This window comes from Polypterus senegalus, chromosome 9, assembly GCF_016835505.1.
Source record: "Polypterus senegalus isolate Bchr_013 chromosome 9, ASM1683550v1, whole genome shotgun sequence".
NCBI lineage: Eukaryota > Metazoa > Chordata > Cladistia > Polypteriformes > Polypteridae > Polypterus > Polypterus senegalus.
This window is the reverse complement of record NC_053162.1, coordinates 178,479,781-178,498,883: the sequence shown is the minus strand read 5'-3', so window position 1 is coordinate 178,498,883 and position 19,103 is coordinate 178,479,781. Positions and strand designations below refer to the sequence as shown.

At 42.9% G+C, this 19,103-nt stretch overlaps 1 protein-coding gene across 1 annotated transcript in view; it reads right to left on the bottom strand.

The window, feature by feature from the left end:
• ptpa (protein phosphatase 2 phosphatase activator) overlaps window positions 1-19,103 on the bottom strand; it is a 211,175-nt gene that overhangs the window by 191,000 nt on the left and 1,072 nt on the right. The window contains exon 2 of the mRNA XM_039764421.1: window positions 561-661. Coding sequence (XP_039620355.1) covers window positions 561-661 — 101 coding nt within the window. The remainder of the gene's footprint in view (window positions 1-560; window positions 662-19,103) is intronic.

Here is a 19,103-nt window from a genome sequence, read left to right as displayed (position 1 = left end):
CCTGGCCGGGACACCTTTCTGCTGGAAGGACCAGACGGAGAGCTTGCACAGAGTATTATCTCCCCCGGAATGGAAAAAGAAGTTAATTAGTAGCAAAAACAGGTCGCTAATTAAGAAAACAGAATGAAAACCTGCAGCCACTGTGGCCCAGCAGGACTGGAGTTTGAGATCCCTGCCATAAACTAATTTCACATATATATATATATATATATATATATATATATATATATATATATATACACAAAATCTGCTCCAAAAAGATTAATTTCATAACATTACCTATAAACATGCACACTGCCTTTCCAGAGAAGAACAGCAAATGAATGTGTTTTAAGAATTCATGCAAAAGAGATTTACATTTTAGGTCATATAAGAAGTATGGCTTTACTAAACACTTCTCTATATCAAATACCCAATCATAAGCAGAGGAACAGCCAAAGAGGCTGCCAAGGGTCCAAAATTTGAAGTTTCTTCTGGCCTGTATGTCAAAGACTGATTTATTGTGGTGCATTTCACAGCAGTAACCCAACATGAATGCATCATTCCCATCCCCTTTTCACCTGAGAGCGTTTCCACTTTCCCATATCAGGCACCATGTTGATTTCCTTCTTGGGTACAGCAAAACTTTGAGGGACTGGAATTTCATCTTCAGGTGATGAGCCTACAATAACAGAAAATAAAGAAATATTTAGAGCTAAAATGACTGTCACTCTGCATAAGAAATTAAAGACAGAATCTCCCTTAATGCACCAAATTTTGCATTTTCTATGCAATTATTCCATTTATTCATTCTTGCATTCATTGCCAATTTATAACCATAAAAAGAGATTAGTGTGTGAGCATTTCATCATTCAGAATGTAGTTACATGCAGACAGTACATAAAATGTACATTTTTAAAAGCATTCTATAATACCACTAGCCATCCCCCGCGGCTTCACCCGCGTATACATGCATTTTTATCACTCTTTAATTTAACTAGCAGAATACCCGCGCTTCGCAGCAGAGAAGTAGTGTGTTAAAGAAGGCACGAAAAAGAAAAGGAAAAATTTAAAAAATAACGTAACATGATTGTTAATGTAATTGTTTTGTCATTGATATGAGTGTTGTTCTCATATCTATCTATATCTATCTATATATATATATATACCCGCGCTTGGCAGCAGAGAAGTAGTGTGTTAAAGAAGGAAAGAGAAAGAAAAGGAAACATTTTGAAAATAACGTAACATGATTGTCAAAGTAATTGTTTTGTGTATTTGGCCGCAGCATCACGAAGTTGTTTTCGGCAGCTGCATCAGAAAATGTACCACGACGTCTGACACGCCTCCTTTTTACTGTTTTCTCACAGCTTGCATTGCTGCTGTCATATATATACACACACACACATACACACACACACATACATACATATATATATACACATACATATCTTCATATCTACATATATATATATATATATATACATACCTATCTACATCATATATACACACACATACATACATATACATACACAAATATATATAATTTGTGTGTGTATGTGTGTGTGTGTGTATATATATATATATATATATATATATATATATATATATATATGTATATATTATGTAGATAGGTGTGTGTGTGTATATATATATATATATATATATATATATATATATATATATACACACTTGTGTGTATGTTTGTATGTGTCTATATGTGTGTGTATAGCTTTGGTTACTGAGTGCAAGGGAAAAATAATAAAATATAGTCTATAAGTTATTAAACAGTAAAACATTAACGTTTTAAGAAGTACAGGTACATTGAGCAGTGCTGGAGTGGTTGCGGGTAAACTACATTTTAAAGACTGTGTAACACAACAGGTAAGTAACTAACAGCAGCTAAAATATATGTGGATCATCTCTCTGTAGTAGATCCCTTTTGAAAGGCACTACATGACGGCTGTGGTATAGAACTTACATTTTCTATGTGAACGTTCAAATGTGTGCCTCTGGTAATGTGCCTTACCGGCATTTAAAGAAAATTTGTTTTGTGTCCTCTGCAGTGTTAAGAGAGAAAGGCTTTGGTTTGGGATAAAAGGAAAAAAGGTGTAAAGAAAGTAAAGTTGCCATTTTCTTTTATATAGTATAGAGAGATGTGTTCGCTGACGTTATGATCGCCTTTTGGGGACAGTCGCGGTGGGAATTGTGTCCTTCACTCCTGTGCGTGTCTTCATAATCCGAGGTGCGGACCTGATAATCGTATACGTGCAAAAGAAAGTGTGAATCGCCTTAATATTATTTTGCCGTGGTGTAGAAAAGGGGTCCCGTGTTTGCACTTGTCTGGGCTATAGCGCAGGGGAGGATGAAAAAATTAAAAGTGCTCACTTTGACTTAAGGCAGAAGCGCAGTCAGCGTCTCAAAGGCCGGCACAGCTATGCACGCGCTGGCTGCTCGACTTTGCTGGCAGGAGACCCCAGTTTTGCAGACACGCTCATGATATCAAAAGTCTCAGCTCTTTGGAGGTCATTCATATATATATATATATAGCAAAATACCCGCCTCGAGCGAGAAGTAGTGTGTTAAAGAAGTAATGAAAAAGAAAAGGAAACATTTTAATAATAACGTAACATGATTGACATTGTCATGAGTGTTGCTGTCATATATATGCCTGCCTAAATAAGTCACCCTGCTTTGCTCTTACTTTTTACCGCTCATTTAATCATGGCTAGTGGCGGAAAAATTATAAAATGGAAGGAGGATGGCTTTACCAAAACAATTATTGATGGCGAATCGATTATTCATAAAGCTTGAATTGGTGATCTGTTTTTCTGTGTTAACCTCATATTTTTTCATACTTCTTCTCAAACTAAGGTGGTGCGAGGGTAAAATGAATCGGGATGCACTGATCAATGTAATCGTGTACCAGGAAATCATGCATTGACAAAGCTCCCTTTGCTTGTAATGCAAAGTGTGATTAAATGCATTATTTTTAACGCGTTATGGAGCACATGCATCAAGCTTCTCAGCTGTGCTTGTGCTAAGAAAAGGAAAGATTTTAAAAATAACGTAACACGATTGTCAATGTAACCTTTTGTAAGTAGTGCCTGGAGGATTCAGTGTGGAGAAACTCTAGAGACAGTGTGTGTATTAACTTGTGGATTTTTCTGTGAGTATTTGGTGGCAGTGTGAAGTTGCTTCGAAAGACGGCGTTAGCCGCTGAGCTCAGCTCAGACCGAAATGAGATGAATGGGAGGGGAGATGATGACGTGACTCCCCCACCCGCCTTTAACTGTCAATCCCCACAAACACAGTCTCTAGGAATTTGCATAAGCACACCCCTTCACCTACAATTTTAACTTAGTTACAAAGTGGTCACAACTCTCGCTTATATCCTGCGTCCTCTCATTAAACTTGTATCCCGCATTACCTGTGGGCATGTGAAACGCCAGCGGTAGCCTGTCTATGAACTTAATTTAAAGTTTAGGTTTACACCTTGCTTTCTTTCCGAGGTAGCAGCACTCATGAATATGGTAGTATGTGTCACTCGCTCGCTTCTTACTGTTTCGCTGCCTTCTCAATTAAATAATGCATGTTTTGTTAAGCGCTTTTTGGAGGTCTTCCTGGTTTTCTACGCACTGCGCTGACAGTCAGTTCACGGATTACGTGGGAGGCGGATGATGTCACACGAACTCCCCCCCACGTCATTCCAGCTCAACTCCATTACAGTTAATGGAGAAAAATACCTTCCAGTTATGACCATTAGGCGTAGAATTTCGAAATGAAACCTGCCCAACTTTTGTAAGTAAGCTGTAAGGAATGAGCCTGCCAAATTTCAGCCTTCTACCTACACGGGAAGTTGGAGAATTAGTGATGAGTGAGTGAGTGAGTGAGTGAGTGAGTGAGGGCTTTGCCTTTTATTAGTATAGATATTGTTTTAATCAGTATGCTGCTGCTGGAGTATGTGAATTAGTGAAAAAGGACAGTGAGGAGGGCCCCGCTTGGCTCCCGACTCCTGACATCACGCTTCCCACTCCCATTGGCCCACAGCCTTTGTCTCGGATTAGCACGAATATATCGCTCCTGCAAGCGAACTATGATTCTTAGCACGATGACAGAAGTCGCAAAATCAACCGGAATGTTCAAGCAAATTATAGAAAAAAAACCCGATCTAAATCGATTACGTAGTTCTCTTGTTCACTAGCTAAGCGGTGGTAAGGTACGCGACCCGAGGCAGACACATGCGTGCATGTCTCTCAGATTCATACAAATAAATCAGTACAACAAGTGAACTATGACACTTAGAGCGATGAGAGAAGTCGCGAATTTAACCAGAATATTCAAGCAAATTATAGAAAAAAAACCCGATCTAAATCGATTACGTAGTTCTCTCGTTCGATAGCTAAGCAGAGGTAAGGTACACAACCCAAGGCAGACACGCGAGTGCATGTCTCTCAGATTTGTGCAAATAAACCAGTACAACAAGCGAACTATGATACTTGGAGCAATGAGAGAAGACGCAAAATGAACTAGAATGTTCAAGCAAATTATAGAAAAAATCCTAATATAAATCCGTTAAGTAGTTATCTCGTTCGATAGCTAAGCAGAGGTAAGGTACACGCCCAGAGGCAGATGCGTAAGTGAGTATCCCCCCGGCCCGCTGCGTGTCTCTCGGATTCATGCAAATAAATCAGTACAGCAAGCGAACTATGACACTTAGAGGGATGAGAGAAGTCACAAAATTAACCAGAATGTTCAAGCAAAGTATAGAAAAAGGTCCAATTAAATCCATTAAGTAGTTCTCTCGTGAAAAGCAGACAAACAATCAGAGAGACGTTGGATTTTATGTACAAACCTGAATCCAAAAAAGTTGGGACACTACACAAATCGTGAATAAAAACTGAATGCAATGATGTGGAGGTGCCAACTTCTAATATTTTATTCAGAATAGAACATAAATCACGGAACAAAAGTTTAAACTGAGAAAATGTATCATTTTAAGGGAAAATATGTTGATTCATAATTTCATGGTGTCAACAAATCCCAAAAAAGTTGGGACAAGGCCATTTTCACCACTGTGTGGCATCTCCCCTTCTTCTTACAACACTCAACAGACGTCTGGGGACCGAGGAGACCAGTTTCTCAAGTTTAGAAATAGGAATGCTCTCCCATTCTTGTCTAATACAGGCCTCTAACTGTTCAATCGTCTTGGGCCTTCTTTGTCGCACCTTCCTCTTTATGATGCGCCAAATGTTCTCTATAGGTGAAAGATCTGGACTGCAGACTGGCCATTTCAGTACCCGGATCCTTCTCCTACGCAGCCATGATGTTGTGATTGATGCAGAATGTGGTCTGGCATTATCTTGTTGAAAAATGCAGGGTCTTCCCTGAAAGAGATGACGCCTGGATGGGAGCATATGTTGTTCTAGAACCTGAATATATTTTTCTGCATTGATGGTGCCTTTCCAGACATGCAAGCTGCCCATGCCACACGCACTCATGCAACCCCATACCATCAGAGATGCAGGCTTCTGAACTGAGCGTTGATAACAACTTGGGTTGTCCTTGTCCTCTTTGGTCCGGATGACATGGCGCCCCAGATTTCCAAAAGAACTTGAATCGTGACTCGCCTGACCACAGAACAGTCTTCCATTTTGCCACACTCCATTTTAAATGATCCCTGGCCCAGTGACAACGCCTGAGCTTGTGGATCTTGCTTAGAAATGGCTTCTTCTTTGCACTGTAGAGTTTCAGCTGGCAACGGCGGATGGCACGGTGGATTGTGTTCACTGACAATGGTTTCTGGAAGTATTCCTGAGCCCATTCTGTGATTTCCTTTACAGTAGCATTCCTGTTTGTGGTGCAGTGTCGTTTAAGGGCCCGGAGATCACGGGCATCCAGTATGGTTTTACGGCCTTGACCCTTACGCACAGAGATTGTTCCAGATTCTCTGAATCTTCGGATGATGTTATGCACAGTTGATGATGATAGATGCAAAGTCTTTGCAATTTTTCGCTGGGTAACACCTTTCTGATATTGCTCCACTATCTTTCTGCGCAACATTGTGGGAATTGGTGATCCTCTACCCATCTTGGCTTCTGAGAGACACTGCCACTCTGAGAAGCTCTTTTTATACCCAATCATGCTGCCAATTGTCCTAATTAGTGTTAATTGGTCTTCCAGCTCTTCGTTATGCTCAAATTTACTTTTTCCAGCCTCTTATTGCTACTTGTCCCAACTTTTTTGGGATTTGTTGACACCGTGAAATTTTGAATCAACATATTTTTCCTTTAAAATGATACATTTACTCGGATTAAACGTTTGATCTGTCATCTACGTTCTATTACAAATAAAATATTGACATTTGCCATCTCCACATCATTGCATTCAGTTTTTATTCACAATTTGTGTAGTGTCCCAACTTTTTTGGAATCCGGTTTGTATATAGCGATGTACTTAAAGGCTTCACTAGGGCACAACATGGCTCAAGTATAACCCATTCTGATTTGTAACGGAGCACTTTATTGGCTTTCTTGATAACCTTTACACACTGTCCGGATCAATCGAGTGAAAAGTCTGCCACAGCTCCAGAGTCACTCTCATAAAAAGTACTATCTAGTTTTAGACCCCCACCGCCAAAATTTTTACTTGCTCCTTGTAGAACTTCACATTTACCTACAATAAACGTCACTTGCCAAGTCTAAATTCTGTCCAGGTCCATCTACAATACTTCTGCTGACTCCAAGGCATCCCGCCTGCTAGTTAAATCATTATTTATACCCATGTTTACCAACCTCGGTCCTGGGGGACCCCCTGTGGCTGCAGGTGTTTGTCTCAACCAGATTCCTAATCAGAGACAACACCCGATAGCAGTGATCTCATTTAATTAGCTGGGATTATTTTTCTTTTATTTTACATTCAGAAAAGCACAGCAGCAGGAGTTTTACATTTATAAGACAATTAGAAATATTTCTGATTTTGCTATAGATTGAAATGCTTAACTCTCTTTTGTGCATTTCATTATATTTTGCTCTTTTCTCTGTGCAGTTTTTCCCCCTTTGGTGTTATCTTATTAATGACAATTAAAAATAAGCAGAGCAGACACGCTGGCAAACAACACGGAATAATCAAAGGCTGCAGCTACTTTAGAGTCAGACCCACTAATTAGTAAATAATGGATTAATCAATCAATTAGAACACCTAGAAAAGTAGAATGAAAATATTGTTAAAAATAAAAAAAATACATTATTCCCATATAACTGCCTGGTACATTTTATTTTATATATATATACTTTTTTTTTTTTTTACAAAACTACCAAATTAGTTACCTAATTTCTATATGGTTCCCAAAACACAGAACTTGGGAAATAACACATCACTTAATTAGCCCAGAAGTCCAATTAAAAACAAAAGTTGGATGGAACAAAAACCTGCAGGCACAGTGCGCCCCCAGGACCGAGATTGGGAAACACTGATCTACATCATTCATACAGTGCCCTTCATAATGCTTGGGACGAAGAAACATTTTTCTTTGATTTAACCCTCTCCTCCAAAGTTTAAACTTACAGATCAGACAATTCAGATTTGTGCACACTGCAGACTTTTTAATTTAACTGTATTTGTAAATTTGTATCATTTTTTTTTGCCTTTAGCGTGTGCTGCTTTTTTGACCATTTGAATACATTTATTAACACAGGTGTAATCCCATTGTAACGAAATTCATGGGACCATAAAAAAAATATTATAACAGACATTTCATTATGAAAAAATATGAGGAAAATACATCTGCTGGTGAAGAGAGATTCACTGATCTTGACTTTGCTGACAATGCTGTGATCTTTAATGAGGGCTCTGAGTGAGGAGTCTGAGAGTCTGGGCTTTCGAGGGTCCGGATATAAACCAACATCCAGGCCTTTAATGACCTCTTGGGCACGGCCATCAGCAGTGTGTCTGTCTGTGGAGAGAGTGTCGACCTCGTCGAGAGGTTTACTTACCTCGGCTGTGACATTCATGACTCTGGTGTCTGTTCTTGTGATGTCAGTAGACAGACTGGGAGAGCATGGGGGGGGGTCATGAGGTCACTGGAAAGGGGTGTGTGGCGCTCCTGATATCTCTGCAAAGGGATAAAGGTCCAAATCTTTAGAGTCCTGGTGTTCCCTTTTTGCAAAACATGGACGCTATCTGGTGACCTGAGATGAAGATCGGACTCCTTCATGTGTGTTTCTTCAGACAATCCTTGGGTTCCACTGGTGTGACTGTGTGTTGCTCATGGAGTCCCGAATAAGGCACATGACCAGTGAGGGAGTGTCAGTTACAGCACTACGGCCATGTGACGTGATTACCCGAGAGTGATCCGGCTCGCAGGACCCTCATTGTTGAGAATCTGAGTGACTGGACCAGGCCAAGGAGACACCCTTGTAACATCTGGCTGTGGAAGATACAGGGTCATTTCTCGAGGGTGGGACTGGACCACGTGTCTGCCTGGGGGTCGCCAACCAGGGTCCCAGGCTGTTTTGTTGTGTGGTGGGTGCAGCAACGCGCTGTACCCGTCCCTGCTCCCCAACCTGACTGTGACCGGGGTTCCCGGCAATTCACCATTTCTAATGGTAGAGGCTCAAGGGCAGCACCATAGTTGCTCAGCTGCATCATTCTGTGTAACATGCTTGTTGCACGATCTTTAAAATATTTAACACTGAACCTGGACTTGCCTTTCTGTCTCTTGTGCAAGTAACTCTGTGACCTTAAAAAGAACAGCACTTCTTAAACTGCAAAAAATATTTTATTTGAAATGGAGATGTTAAATTAACTTTTGTTCAGTGTTATCCCCTTGTAGTTGCCTCAATGGCTGATCCTCCAGTTAGCTGTGAACCCCCCACGCTCACTGAGATGGCACAGGTGGTGAACCAGCTGAGGGTGGGGAAGGCTACAGGGTTCTCTGGTATCCAGGGTGAACTTCTCCATGCTGGTGGTACGGCTCTCGTCCTGGCATTGCAAGCTATCTTTGCTTCCATTCAAGAGACTGGTGTCATCCCAACTGACTAGAAAAAGGGACTTGTCATCTCTGTCTGGAAAAGGAAGGATCATCGCCTGGATTGGGGCAACTACAGGGGGATAACGCTGCTCTCGGTGCCAGGTAACATCTTTGCTAGGGTCGTCCTCAATAGGATCTGTGATCACCTGCTCACCTACCTGTCTGGTTTTACACCTAAGAAGTCGACCATCGGCCACATCCTGGCACTGTGGGTCCTCATGGAGCATAAATGTGAATAATCGGCAGAGTTTCTTTGCAGCTTTTGTCGATTTTCATAATGCGTTCGACTGAGTTAACCGAGTTGCCCTGTGGGGCATCCTGAAGGTTCGCGGAATCCCCTGAGGGTTGCTGGATATCATGACCGACCTGTACACTGGTACTGTGAGTGCTGTGCAGAGTGGTTAGAGAGGTGGCGAAGGCTAAAGAAAAGGCGCATGATGAGTTGTATGACAGGTTGGGCACTAAGGAGGGAGAAAAGGACCGGTGGGCTACAGAGAGGGGCCGAGCTGAGAAAGATTTGCAGCAGGATAGGGTGATAAAGATGGAAAAGTACTCACAAGTGAAGAGGATGTGTTGAGAAGATGGATAGAGGACTTTGAGGGGCTGATGAATGAAGAGAGAGAGAGCGAGAAGGTTGGATGATGTGGAGATAGTGAATCAGGAAGTGCAACGGATTAGCAAGGAGGAAGTAAGGTCAGCGATGAAGAGAATGAAGAATGGAATGGCGTTGGAATGGAGAATGGAGGTGTTTAGGAGAGATGGCAGTGGATTTTTTAACCAGATTGTTTAATGGAGTCTTGGAAAGTAATAGGATGCCCGAGGAGTGGAGAAGAAGGAGGGTGTGTTGAGAAGATGGAAAGAGGACTTTGAGGGGCTGATGAATGAAAAGAATGAGAGAGAGAGAAGGTTGAATGATGTGGAGATAGTGAATCAGGAAGTGCAACGGATTAGCAAGGAGGAAGTAAGGACAGCGATGAAGAGAATGATGAATAGAATGGCGTTGGAATGGAGAATGGAGGTGTTTAGGAGAGATGGCAGTGGATTTTTTAACCAGATTGTTTAACACTAGAATTACCAGAGCCTACGAAAAAACTCGTAATTCCGTCCCACCTTAAACTGCTTCTTAAATCCTTCACACCTCTCCGCCAGCGCCTTTGTCTTCTAAATGTGCTGATAAAGAGAAGCCGCTATTCCATCCCCCACCAATTTAGAACGCGCAAAACTTCTCTCAGCTCATGCCTTGATTGAGTATCTGGGAGTGAAGTGGAGTTTTAGAGCGGAAATAATAGATCGTTGTTTGGAACACACGCATTTCATGTCTGTTCCGTTTCTACAGTAATCTGTGTCAACACATTGTTAAAACAGAAACTTTTTTATATTCTAGTAGTAGATGACAAAATGTAGGCATAAACTATATAATGTATGAAGCCTGAAGTCCAAATAGCAAAGAAACATTTTCACAAGAATAACACAATTGCACTTTTATTCAAACATATAACTGCAGAAACAAAAAGCCGCCTTAACATGCTACATTGACACCAGTTTACTGTAACTGACACCGTGGCTCAATAGACTCAGCCCCCGCTTGGGAATCAAGGGGTTGCGGGTTCGATCCTGCGCCCCTCTGTTTTGAGAAGTAAACTGCTCTTGTCTTACTGTTTTAAAATAAAAGCATACATTTGATTTCAGTCTGTAACAGCCGGTGCAGTTTATGATCCTTGTACAGGTTAGCTTTTTTTTTTTATTCACTGTTCACTCTCTCAGTCGCCTTCAGAATCAATCCATACAACCCCATCTGACACGGCTGTTTTCACTAAAGACGCGCTATAGCTCTGCAGTGTACCACGATGCATACTAACACACAATCACCCCCACCCCCCGGTTCTGATACACAAACGCTGGCTTAAGCTGCCTTCTTCAGATCTCACCGTCACTTGCTTTTCGCTTTATTGAGTGTTCCTGCCAGTCCCGCATGTTGCTGTATGCTTTTTCTTTTGTACTACAGGACATGCAGAGGAAAGAATGGTAAAGACCAGTAACTTCGGCGCTATATGCAATCATCAGACACTCCCCATCTGCCCGTCGCTCAAACACAGGAACATATATTGGTGTAAAGTATAACAAAAGTGCACTTTTATTCAAGTGCACTTTTTCCATCGCTTTTCCTGTAAGAAGCAGTATACACACTTCTCTATCCAGCATACAGCAACATGCGGGGACTGGCAGGAACACTCAATAAAACTGAATAAAAAGAAAATCAAGTGACGGTGAGATTGCGAAATGAAGTGTCTGCGTGCACTTTTCGTGGCATTACACGTGTATTTTTTGAGCATGCCAGTTTGAGCAGTATAAAAGTATTGAAAAGTATAACAAAACAACGGGCAGATGGGGAGTGTCTGATGATTGCATATAGCGCCAACTTACTGCTCTTTACTATTCTCTCCTCTGCGTGCCCTCGAGTACAAAAGAAACAGAATACAGATGCGCTTATAGCTCTGCGTTGTACCACGATGCATACTAACGCCCCACCTGGTTCTGACACACAGACGCTGGCGAAGCTGCCTTCTTCGTATCTCACCGTCACTTGATTTTCTTTTTATTCAGTTTTATTGAGTGTTCCTGCCAGTCCCCGCATGTTGCTGTATGCTGGATAGAGAGAAGTGTGTATACTGCTTCTTACAGGAAAAGGCGATGGAAAAAGTGCACTTGAATAAAAGTGCACTTTTGTTATACTTTTACACCAATATATGTTCCTGTGTTTGAACGACACGGGCAGATGGGGAGTGTCTGATGATTGCATATAGCGCCGGTTACTGGTCTTTACCATTCTTTCCTCTGCATGTCCTGTAGTACAAAAGAAAAAGCATACAGCAACATGCGGCGACTGGCAGTAACACTCAATAAAACGAAAAGCAAGTGACGGTGAGATACGAAGAAGGCAGCTTCGCCAGCGCTTGTGTGTCAGAACCGGGGTGATTGTGTGTTAGTATGCATCGTGGTACACTGCAGAGCTATAGCGCGTCTTTAGTGAAAACAGCCGTGTCAGATGGGGTTGTATGGATTGATTCTGAAGGCGACTGAGAGAGTGAAAAGTGAATAAAAAAAAAAAAGCTAACCTGTACAAGGATCATAAACTGCACCGGCTGTTACAGACTGAAATCAAATGTATGCTTTTATTTTAAAACAGTAAGACAAGAGCAGTTTACTTCTCAAAACGGAGGGGCGCAGGATCGAACCCGCAACCCTTGATTCAAGCGGGGCTGAGTCTATTGAGCCACGGTGTCAGTTACAGTAAACTGGTGTCAATGTCGCATGTTAAGGCGGCTTTTTGTTTCTACAGTTATATGTTTGAATAAAAGTGCAATTGTGTTATTCTTGTGAAAATGTTTCTTTGCTATTTGGACTTCAGGCTTCATACATTATATAGTTTATGCCTACATTTTGTCATCTACTACTAGAATATAAAAAAGTTTCTGTTTTAACAATGTGTTGACACAGATTACTGTAGAAACGGAACAGACATGAAATGCGTGTGTTCCAAACAACGATCTATTATTTCCGCTCTAAAACTCCACTTCACTCCCAGATACTCAATCAAGGCATGAGCTGAGAGAAGTTCGTGCACGTTCTAAATTGGTGGGGGGATGGAATAGCCGGCTTCTCTTTATCAGCACATTTAGAAGACAAAGGGCGCTGGCGGAGAGGTGTGAAGGGATTTAAGAAGCAGTTTAAGGTGGGACGGAATTACGAGTTTTTTCGTAGGCTCTGGTAATTCTAGTGTTAATGGAGTCTTGGAAAGTGATAGGATGCCTGAGGAGTGGAGAAGAAGTGTACTGGTGCCGATATTCAAGAATAAGGGGGTTGTGCAGAGCTGTAGTAACTACAGGGGGATAAAATTGATGAGCCACAGCATAAAGTTATGGAAAAGAGCAGTGGAAGCTCAGATAAGAAGTGAGGTGATGATTAGCGAGCAGCAGGATAGTTTCATGCCAAGAAAGAGCACCACAGATGCAATGTTTGCTCTGAGGATGTTGATGGAGAAGTAGAGAGAAGGCGAGAAGGAGTTGCATTGTGTCTTTGTGGACCTGGAGAAAGCAACTGACAGAGTGAGGAGAGAGGAGTTGTGGTATTGTATGAGGAAGTCGGGAGTGGCAGAGAAGTACGTAAGAGTGGTACTGGATATGAACGAGGACAGTGTGACCGTGGTGAAGTCTGTGGTAGGAGTGACGGAGGTGGGATTACATCAGGGATCAGCTCTGAGCCCTTTCTTATATGCAATGGTGATGGACAGGTTGACAAACAAGATTAGACAGGAGTTCCTGTGGACTGTGATGTTTGCTTTTGACCTTGAGATTTGTAGCGAGAGTAGGGAGCAGGTTGAGAAAACCTTGTAGAGGTGGAGAGATGCTCTAGAGAGGAGAAGAATGTAGGACCACCAAGACAGAATATGTGTGTGTAAGTGAGAGGAAGGTCAGTGGAATGGTGAAGATGGAGGGAGAAGAGTTGACGAAGGTGGATGAGTTTAAATACTTGGGACCAATAGTACAGAGTAATGGGGACTGAGGAAGAAGAGAGTGCAGGTAGGGTGGAATGGGTGGAGAGGAGTGTCAGAAGTGATTTGTGACAGACGGGTATCAGCAAGAGTGTAAGGGAAGGTCTACAGGATGGTAGTGAGACCAGCTATGTTATATGGGCTGGAGACGGTGGCACAGGGGACAGAGCTGGAGGTGGCAGAGTTAAAGATGCTAAGATCTGTGACGAGGATGGACAGGATTAGAAATGAGGACATTAGAGGGTCCACTCAGGTGGAACGGTTGGGAGACAAAGTCAGAGAGGCGAGATTGCGTTGGTTTGGACATGTGCAGAGGAGAGATGCTGGGTATATTGGAAGAAGGGTGTTAAGGATAGAGTTGCCAGGTAAGAGGAAAAGAGGAAGGCCTAAGAGAAGGTTTATGGATGTGGTGAGAGAGGACATGCAGGTGATGGGTGTAACAGTGCAAGATGATGAACACAGGAAGATATGGAAGAAGATGATTCGCTGTGGTGACCCCTAACAGTCGCAGCCGAAAGAAGAAGAAAAAGATCAAATTAGCCAGCCTCTCTCTGAAGTTAAATATTCAACAGTTTAGGAGGACCCACAATATACCAGCCATATTATTTCAAGGTGTGCACCCCCTCATTTAAAACTGGTTGCAACTTCTTATTTATTCTTTCAAGCAAAAGAGTCAAAGGTTTTTCTTTTTATCTTGTCTTACTAACACTTCCAAAGCATCATCTCTGCACATTGTGGCCTATTAAGAGCTTGTGATCTGCTAGTAAAGTTACTTGTGAATATTAAAGCCTTCCTTTGGTGTTAATGAGCGCTACTTTAGAATTTGCAAGCCCTTTTAAGAAGTATGCAATGCTGACTGACATATTACACCCACTGAGGCCGTTATTTCAGCATGCCACATTGCACAAAGATAAATAATCACTTTACTGATGCTGTGTAAGTGATATTAAGACCAAATGAAGCCTTTGTGAATGTCTCGTTACATAACAGTATGTGACTAATAGATGCAATAATACAGACAGAAAGATAAAAATGAATATGCACACACACACACACACTAACCCTTAGTAAGGATGGGCACATGTGCCGATTACAGCGCCCACCACACAATGAACCACCCAGATTGAGATCCGAGAGCAGCCGTGCTGCGGGGGACCCCTCAGCACCACACTGAAGAGCGTGAGGTTTTTTTTGGTTTTTTTTAACCAGTGGCTGGAGTGCCAATCCTGCCACCAACTCCCAAGGTGCTCCCTGCAAGTTAGATGACTGAATGAAGGGCAAGTTGCAGTGCTGGATGAAGATGAACGTCATACCCAGCTCAAGGGCCCAACGGAGTAGAGTCACTTCTGGCGTTTTATGGGATTCAAACCGATTGCTGGTGTAAATCCCTAGCCTCAGAGCCACCACTCTTAGTAAAGGTCTTAATTAATAATAATAATAAAAAAAAAGGACACATTACTGTTCCTCAAACTCTGCTGACATAGTGGAAGAAAGAAATACCAATCAATCCATTTTCTAAACCCGATTTATCCTGTGCAGGGTTGGGGGTTGTAGCCTGTGCCACCAAGTATAGGGCACAAGGGGCAGGAACAATCCCTGAACAGGGCATCAGTCCATTGCAGGGTCAACACACTCACACACCCAATCTACTTAACCTGCATGTCTGTGGACTGCGGGACGTAACCTACATGGACACGGAGAGAACACGCAAATGCCACACAGGGAGGAGCAGTGGCCTAAACCCTGACCTATGGCGCTTTTCCACTGCATAGTACGGCACGACACGGTTCAGTTCAGCTCACTTTTGGGGCGTTTTCCACTGGGAACAGTACCTGGTACCTGGTCCTTTTTTTAGTACCACCTCAGCTGAGGTTCCAAGCACGCCAAACCGTTACCAAAACGTGACGTGTAAACTCTGCTGGTCACTGATTGGCCGGAGAAAATCGTCATTACTGCGTCACTGGCTAGTCTTTTCTTTTAGGTACACACACGCGGAAGTTTGTGTCCCGTCTCTCCATCGCTGGACGCAGTTTTTTGCATAAGTGGATGAATGTTTCTTCAGACATTCGAAAGTTCTCCAGCCACTGAGTGTTTGTAAAACCGGGAACAATCACATCCCACCACTCTGAAGCACGGTTAAATGTCCAAACAGATGGTCTGTTGCGGCGACTTTTTTGCAAAATGTGGAAGATCTGTAATGTACAGAATTAGCATTTTAATGTTACACTGGCAGTTAAGTTCATTTTATGCTTTGCAACAGTGATAAAAGTTAGCTAGTGATGTGCTTTTTTTAGATGCTTACCCTTGCGCGTCGTCGAGCTAAAGTGTTGTCGTTGTCTGCGTGTTGTTGTAAAAGTTCCACGGTGTCACGGCAGTAGAGGCGGCGCAACTATAACGACACGTGAATAATCCCGCCCACTCTAAAGCGGTACTAAACTGCAGTTGAAACGCAAACCGAGCCGAACTGAGCCGAACCAAGGTGAGCTGTACTGAACCGTGCTGTGCCGTACTATGCAGTGGAAAAGCGCCTATAGTTAGTGTGAGGCAAAAGTGCTACCACTGCAACTCCAAAATGTTTAGTTTATAAAGAGAACTGGCTGCCATTTAAGTAATGCCTAAAAAAATTGAAAATTAGCAATGAAGGTCATGGCATTCCTAAAGGATGGTGATCAAGAATGTCTGCCCTACATTCACGTCACCCTGCTGCACTCTCTCAGCTCCATTTCCGACAGTGACATTTGACAGAATCGACCAGCATCTCCACCTCTTTGAAAGAAACACATATTTTGGATTTGATTATCTGGCCTCCTTGTGACTTTAGGCGGAGTGGTGGCTCTGAGGCTAGGGATCTGCACTATTAACATCAGGTTGCCGGTTTGAATCCTGTAAATGCCTGGGTATGACGTTGATCTGCATCCAGCCCTCCAACCTGAAGGGAAAAACTTGTGGGTTGGTGGCAGAATTGGCACTCCAGCCACCATAAAAAAAACCTCCCACTGTTCCACTCCATCTGAACTAGTGTGGTGCTGAGGTGTCACCTGTTGCATGGCTACACTCCGAATCTGGATCCTGAGTTGGTTTGTCATGTGGTTGGTGTGGCAATGCACTGTATCAGTGTGTGCTCCTTACCTCTTGTGACTTTGGTTACTGGACTGTAAAGCGTGTCGATGGTCCAAAACCCACTGTGCAGCCATATCTGTACCTGGCAGGACTCAAGTTTTTGGAGTACTGAACCAATCGCACACAACCAATAAAACACACATTTGCTATGGAAAGGCGCTATACAAGTCAAGTCTAGTTGTGGAGCATGCACTGGTACAGCTTGTTGCCACACCCACTACACGATTAAACAACTTGGGATCCTGATTGGCAAAGGCAGAAACACAGTCCAGTCCCATCATCCGGAAATGACCCTCTATCTGCCATAGCCAGGTGTTACGTGGGCAACCCCTTGGCCTGGTCCAGCCACTCAGGTCTCCAGCAATAAGGATCTTACGAACCGGATCAACCTCGGGGAAACGCGCCACATGGCCATAGTTCCCTCACAATACAGGTCATGTGCCTCACTCCATGAGCAACACAAAGTCAAACCAGTGGCACCCAAGGATTCTCTGAAGAGACACCAAAGGAGTCCAGTCTTCATCTCTGGTCACTGGATAGCGGCCATGTCTCACAAACAGTAAAGCACCAGGACTCTAAAGACTTGGACCTTCGTCCCCTTGCAGAAATATCAGGAGCGCCACACACCCCTTTACAGTGACCTCATGAGCCCCCGTTGCTGTCACAAACCATCTACTGACTTCATAAGAAGAGTCACCAGAGGACATGAATGTCACTGCTGAGGTCAGTAAACGTCTCAACGAGGTCGACCCTCTCTCCGCAGACAGACACACTGATGATGGCCGTGCCCAAGAAGTCATTAAAGGCCTGGATGTTGGTTTTTATCAGGACCCTCGCAAGCCCAGACACTCAGACCCCTCGCTCAGTCTCTCGAGCGCCCTGATCAGAGCCTCCACTGACCCCACGATATACAAATAATGCTACTAATAATAATAAATTTGATTTATATAGCACCTTTCCCACGATCGAAACGCTTAACAGAAATTCTAAATGAGCAACAGGGAATGCGCAACATTGGATACAAAAATAAGATCAGCATAAACACAAAATAGAGGAAGCACAGCGCTCTGAATTAGAATAAAAAAATAAACTATAATAAAAATGACAAAAAATACTAAGTATTAAAAGAAAACTCTGAACAAATAACCTCATTTGTGATACAAGCGCTAATCATCCTGAGCATCGGGGCAGAGGGAGGAGACTGAAAGAAAAGGCCACAATGTCAGGATCAGTTAAATGCCTGCCTGGACAAAAAGAGTTTGAAGTTGTGTCATAAAAGAATGAGCTGAGTCAGCTGAGGGCAGCATGGTGGCACTGATGTCTGGCAGTAAGGAGACATGGGTTCACATTGAGGGCCCTCCCTGAGCAGAGTCTGCATGCTCTCGACAGACAGACAGACACTTTATTAATCCCAAGGGGAAATTCACATAATCCAGCAGCAGCATACTGATAATAACAGTATTAAATTAAAGAGTGATAACAATGCAAGTATAACAGACAATAACTTTGTATAATGTTAACGTTTACCCCCCCCGGGTGGAATTGAAGAGTCGCATAGTGTGGGGTCTCCTCAGTCTGTCAGTGGAGCAGGACGGTGACAGCAGTCTGTCACTGAAGCTGTTCCTCTGTCTGGAGAAGATCCTGTTCAGTGGATTCTCCATGATTGACAGGAGTCTGCTCAGCGCCCGTCGCTCTGCCACGGGTGTCAAACTGTCCAGCTCCATGTCTACAACAGAGCCTGCCTTCCTCACCAGTTTGTCCAGGTGTGAGGTGTCCCTCTTCTTTATGCTGCCTCCCCAGGACACCACCGCATGGAAGAGGGCACTCGACCCAACCGCCTGATAGAACATCTGCAGCATCTTATGTTGAAGGATGCCAGCCTTATAAGGAAGTATAGTAAATTCATATATTATAAAAGTAGAATAATTCCCACTATGCACTTATTTGCACCAGTCATTGCTGTTTATGTGCCCTCATTGCCATGGCCATTCCTGTCATGACTATTGATGTCCGGGTTCAAGAAGAAGATACCAGCTGTGGGCAACTCAGCATCACAAGTTTGGTGCAAGGCTACTTAAAGCTTTGATGGTTAGCAATATAATTTTCTATCATAAAAGTTGAATAAATCCCACTATGCACTTATTTGCACCAGTCATTGTTGTTTATGTGCTCTCATTGCCATGGCCATCCCAGTCATGACTATCAATGTCAGGGCTCAAGAAGAAGATGCTAGCTGTGGGCAACTCGGGCATCACAAGTTTGGTGCAAGGCTACTTAAAGCCTTGATGGTTAGTAATATCATTTTATATTATAAATGAAGGCAGAATAGGATGGGAGGGAAGTGCTTGCAGTTAAGGATTCATGGAAGAACACCTGTAGGAAAGTTTTGAGCCGAATGGAGCAGTGATTAAGGAGATGAAGGGC